Source organism: Anomaloglossus baeobatrachus, chromosome 3 (assembly GCF_048569485.1).
Source record: "Anomaloglossus baeobatrachus isolate aAnoBae1 chromosome 3, aAnoBae1.hap1, whole genome shotgun sequence".
NCBI classification, from domain to species: domain Eukaryota; kingdom Metazoa; phylum Chordata; class Amphibia; order Anura; family Aromobatidae; genus Anomaloglossus; species Anomaloglossus baeobatrachus.
In genome coordinates, this window is record NC_134355.1 from 227,242,566 (window position 1) to 227,248,565 (window position 6,000).

General features: G+C 42.4%; 1 protein-coding gene across 1 annotated transcript in view; it reads left to right on the forward strand.

Annotated features, from left to right (window-relative positions):
* The window catches only part of EXOC8 (exocyst complex component 8), a 30,170-nt gene extending 25,533 nt beyond the window's left edge, over positions 1-4,637 (forward strand). Inside the window, exon 2 of the mRNA XM_075339748.1 lies at positions 2,020-4,637. Within this exon, the coding sequence (XP_075195863.1) occupies positions 2,020-3,631 (1,612 nt within the window). The 3' untranslated portion in view covers positions 3,632-4,637. The remainder of the gene's footprint in view (positions 1-2,019) is intronic.
* The last annotated feature ends 1,363 nt before the right edge of the window (positions 4,638-6,000 follow it).

Below are 6,000 nucleotides of genomic sequence, written 5' to 3' on the forward strand. Positions count from 1 at the left end.
TGAATTCCGATCTTAAAATATTCACGAAATTGTTAGCGAAACGCTTAAATAACTGGCTCCCCCAGCTGATCCATAAGTATCAGGTGGGATTTGTCCGGTTCCGTCAGGCGGGGAATTATCGTAGAATTCTGAATTTGGTGGAAGTGGCTGATAGTTGAGGTGTCGAGGCTTTATTTCTGGGGTTGGATGCGGAGAAGGCCTTCGACAGGCTGGATTGGTCCTTTATGTTTTCAGTGTTGGGCCATTTCTGCATGTCGGGGCCTTTCGTGTCAGCTGTGAGGGGTCTATACTCTTGCCCTTCCGCCACGATACTGTTACCACATGCGCACTTGGGTTCACTCCTCATACAAAATGGAACACGGCAGGGATGTCCGCTATTCTCCTTTCTTGTACGTACTCAGTATTGAACCGCTGGCAGCGCAAATTTGACTTAACCCAGATATGGGAATTAATGTTAGGGCTAGATCCTTGCTTTGTTTGCAGACAATGTTATGTTGTCTCTGCCCAACCTTGTCATCTACCTTCCAAATTTGCACCAGGTCCTAGCCCGCTACGCTAACCTATAAGGATACAAACTCAACTCGAGTAAATCGGAAGCGCTTTCTATTAATATTCTGGAAACCACATTATAAGTCCTTTAAACAGAATTTTAAATACATGCGGCGTTCTGACTCATTGCGGTGTTTGGGGGTGAACATCACTCCTAAATACAACAAAGTATACCAGGCAAACTTCCCCCCCCCCCCCCCCCCCCGATACGAGACATAGAAACCCAACTTGATAAATGGTCTTCCTTTCAGATTTCTTTCCTGGGTAGAATTGCCACCGTTAAAATGTCGGTTCTTCCCAGGTTGTTGCATTTAGTTGAGATGGTCCCGGTAGGGGTCCCTTTTGGTGGTTCTAAAAAAAAAAAAAAAAGCTCCAGCTGTCCCTTATGCATTTCATCTGGCATTCAAAGAGGCATCGCATTTCAGACTCAGTTGTTTATGCTTCTCCTGTACGTGGCGGTCTGTCATGTCCGAACCTTACTCTCTACTATTATGCTAAGCATTTACGTCGCTTGACCTCATGGTCGCCTCTGGCGGCGTATAATAAATGGACGGAAATTGATAAACTTTGGCTCCTTGTGACCGGAGTTCCTTGATATGGGGATACCCAAATGACACACCTTCTAAGGGCTTGCTAGTCCGATGCCGTTTATGAGGGACCTTTTGGCGTCACTGTAGAATTAAGTTCCAGTTGGCGGCTGAGTCCTCCCTCCTAACTCCTTTCCTGTATTCCCCGCACCTCAAAGATGGTATGAGTCCTGAGGTGGTGTGTCAATGGACGACGGCAGGTCTTTTTTGCTTTCGGGATATGGTAGATCCTATCATATTAAAGCTAAAACCATTCTCAAACTTGCGTTCCCATCATAGCTTATCATTTAATTTATATTTTTCCTACCAACAGATGGCACATTATTTCTCGTCAGTCATGAAACGAATGGGGCCCCCTCGGTGTTTGAGTCTTTTTGCTCAGGGCAGACTTCTACCAGGGGTTTGATCTCCGCTATCGATTCCATCCTGTATCGCTGAAACCTGCCAGAACCAATTAACCATTCCTATATGCAGAGGGTGGGAGGGATGGGTGGGTCGCCCCTTGCCGGCAGTGGTTTGGTCGGTGGTTTGGTCCAGGACATTCCGATCCTCGGTTAACACCTTGTGTGTGTCCGCGCTTGGCACATGCAGCAGGAGCTCACCTGTGTCAGACTGCCAACTCCTGCTGATTATGGTATGTCCACAACTCCTGAGCCCATGGCAACTTGCAATCTGGACATACTGCTTTGTGGTTTTTATTGCAATAACCTCTTACTGCAAAATGACAGTGCCATGGCAATTGTAATGTATATTTCTAGCCCTATAGTTTATTTATACTTTTGTCAAAAAACATTCTAAAACACCATGATACACGTAGATTTATAGCATTGTGGCCACAATGTATTGTGCCTATGTATTAATTTTCTTTTTCCTCCCCTTGCAGGTACTTACTGTATAATGGTGACCTGACTGAGTTTGATGTGGATAATATGGTGCTTATCCAAAAAGTCCATACATTTTTGATGAATGATTGCCTGCTTATAGCCACATCATTACCAAATCGAAGAGGAATGTACAAATATAATGCTTTGTATAATCTGGATGACCTTGCTGTGGTGAACGTAAAGGAACATCCCCCTATGAAAAATATGTTTAAGATTCTGATGTTTCCTGAGAGCCGAATTTTTCAGGCAGAAAATGCAAAGATCAAGAAAGAGTGGCTAGATGTTTTGGAAGAGACCAAAAAGAGCAAAATTTTGATTGAGAAACGTAAAAAAGACGATTTGTTGTGTTTACCTACCTTGATAGATGTGTCAGGTAGCTCGTTGGTGAATGAGAAGAAAGCCATAAAAGAGGAGAAGGAGGAAAAAATTAATCTTTCTTTTGAATGGATCCAGGAGCTCCCTGACAGTTTGGATGTCTGCATCGCACAGAGGAATTTTGAAGGAGCTGTTGATTTGTTGGCCAAGCTAAATGGTTATTTACAAGATAAGCCATCAACCTATTCCGTGCAGGATTTGAGAGCAAAAGTAAATCCACGCGCAAGACACCTAACTGATGTGTTGGTGTTTGAACTTTCTCCAGGCCGGTCATTACGTGGTGGACCAAAAGCAACACGCAGGGCTGTTTCTCAACTTGTACGTTTGGGGCAGTCAACAAAAGCATGTGGATTATTTCTGCAAAATAGGGCCACTGCTGTGCACACTGCTATACGGCAACTGCGAATAGAGGGGGCAACTTTGCTCTATGTACATAAACTTTGCAATGTTTTCTTTACCAGTTTACTTGAAACAGCCAAAGAGTTTGAGATGGATTTTGCTGGGAACAATGGTTGCTACTCTGCATTTATTGTTTGGTCCTGTTCTGCCCTGAAAATGTTTGCAGATGCTTTCAGTAAGCAGGTGTTTGACAGCAAAGAAAACCTTTCCACTGCTGCAGAATGTGTTAAAGTCGCTAAGGAGCACTGTAAGCATCTGTCTGAAATCGGCTTAGATCTCAACTTTTTATTGCATGCTTTTCTAGTAAAAGACCTGAAAGCTGTTCTGCAAAGCAACAAAGATATTATAATTGAGGCCACCAAGCATCGTAATTCTGAAGAAATGTGGAGGAAAATGAACCTTATGACACCAGAAGCTTTAGGAAAGCTGAAGGAGGAGATGCAAAATTGTGGTGTACTCAGTTTTGATCAGTACACAGGAGAAGATTGTTGGGTTAATCTCAGTTACACAGTTGTTGCTTTTACTAAACAAATTATGTTCTTTTTGGAAGAAGCTCTTAAATTGTATTTCCCTGAGCTGCATGTGTTACTTCTGGAGAGCTTGATAGAAATCATATTGGTAGCTGTTCAGCATGTAGACTATAGTCTGAGATGTGAGCAAGACTTTGAAAAGAGAAGTTTCATAAGACAAAATGCATCTTTTTTATATGACACTGTTCTGCCTGTGGTAGAGAAGCAATTTGAAGAAGGTGTGGGTAAGCCAGCTAAACAGTTGCAGGAGCTGAGAAGTATATCTAGACTTGTCAGAGTTAACCCTGGTACAACATCTGATGTGTAGCGTTATTTTTGGAGAGTACATAATCCCGAATATTGTGCCTGCTGTATTGTAGCCTTAAAGGAGTTGTCTGCTACTAAGTCAATCCCTTTTCAATTTCTGTTAACCCCCCCCCCCCCCGCCCCCTAGTAAAATGATACACTATAATCTCCTCCTGGTAATAGCGCAATTCCAGCAGTGTTGGCATTTGCTCTCCTGGGGTTTGTGATATTATTTTGTCACTCGATCCTTTCATCCGATCAGCAGCCACTTTACTGTCCCTTTTTTACGGTGTAACTGACATCCAGAGGAAATGAGCTGCAGCTGCTCTCTCACTTCCTCCGGATGTCTGATTTGTCCGTAAGAGGAGACATTGAAGGGGCCGCTGACTAAATAATGAGCCCTGGAAGAGTCGGTGCCAACACTGCTAGAATGGCATCACAGGGCTGTATAGCTGCTATTATGTAACTTGAGGAAAACAATGATTGAGTATGGGGTGTCTGAGTAGTGGGCAACCCCTTTAAATATAATATGCAGGCTTTGGCTGTTGAGAGAACTATGATACCTAGAGGACTTCTCAGCTTTCCTGACATTTTTCTTAGTATGTGTTCCTTGCAATATAATAATTGTAGACTACTTTTTCTTCTATTGTTATGTTACATTTTTATGTTTCTATTGGAGATGTATGAATCAATTGAAAGATTGATGTTCACCTTTCCATTGTCAGTAGGTTGAGCTCTATAAAAGAAGTCATGACAGTGCCAAAGTGTGTTGGGAAACACTTCGTTGACAAGGGATGTGGTTTAACACCCATTTACCAACTTGGGATTGGTACAATTTTAACCTCTATTTAGAATCCAACTTTTAATTAGAACAAGAAATGTGACAAGTCCTCTTCATGAAGACAACTGCAATACTCTGGCAACAAGCCAAACTGTACTCTGAGCATCTTGTGTGTGATGAATGTTTTTGTATTTACTTTTAACCCCTGCAAGACCTTAATAAAAGTAAGGATGTTTTAATAATACTGCATCTGGAGCAATGTTCCCTATCTAAAAATCTACATATTAAATTTTCTTTTCTTTTTGAGCTGGGGAACAATGAACACCGTTAAAAGCAATAGACAAAACTCTTTTCAAATATTAGGTCACTCAATCTGATCTAGAGGGACATTTTCTGTTTATCAAAGACAAAACTGTCCGCATTGGCTATATGCCCTCGATTCAAAGTTTGTGACGTGGATCAAAAGAAAACGATTGAATCCAGATGGCATCCGCATAGTGAATGCAGCAAGGTGTCTCAACATTGCCTTCAGGTCAACCCTAGATATTCAGTGGGCACGGAAAGTATTCAGACCCTTTACATTTTTCACTCTTTGTTTCATTGTAGACATTTTGATAAATTCAAAGTTCTTTTTTTTTTTCTCATTAATGTACACTCTGCAACCCATCTTGACAGAAAAAAACAAATGTAGAAATTTTTGCAAATTTATTAAGCAAGAATAACTGAAATATCACATAGTCATAAGTATTCAGACCCTTTGCTCAGTATTAAGTAGAAGCACCCTTTTGATCTAGTATAGCCATGAGTCTCCTTGGGAATGATGCAACAAGTTTTTCACACCTGGATTTGGGGATCCTCTACCATTCTTCCTTGCAGATCCTCTCCAGTTCAGTCAGGTGGGATGGTGAACATTGGTGGACAGCCATTTTCAGGTCTCTCCAGGGATGCTCAATTGGGTTTAGGTCAGGACTCTGGCTGGGCCAGTCAAGAATGGTTACAGAGTTGTTCTGAAGCCACTCCTTTGTTATTTTAGCTGTGTGCTTAGGGTCATTGTCTTGTTGGAAGGTGAACTTTCGACCAAGTCTGAGGTCCACAGCACTCTGGAAGAGGTTTCATCCAGGATATCTCTGTACTTGGTTGCATTCATCTTTCCTTCAATTGTAACCAGTTGTCTTGTCCCTGCAGGTGAAAAACACCACCATAGCATGATGCTGCTACCACAGTGTGTCACTGTTGGGATTGCATTGGGCAGGTTATGAGCAGTGCCTGGTTTTGTCTACACATACCACTTAAAATTATCTCAAAAATCTATCTTCGTCTCATCAGACCAGAGAATCTTATTTCTCATAGTCTGGGAGTCCTTCATGTGTTTTTTGGCAAACGCGCAGGTTTTCATATATCTTGCACCGAGGAGAGGCTTCCGTCTGGCCACTATGCCATAAAGGCCTGGCTGGTGGAGGGCTGCAGTGATCATTGACTTTGTGGAACTTTCTCCCATCTCCCTACTGCATCTCTAGAGCTCAGCCACAGTTATCTTGGGGTTCTTCTTTACCTCTCTCACCGAGGCTCTTCCACGATTGCTCAGTTTTGGTGGACAGCAGGTCTAGGAA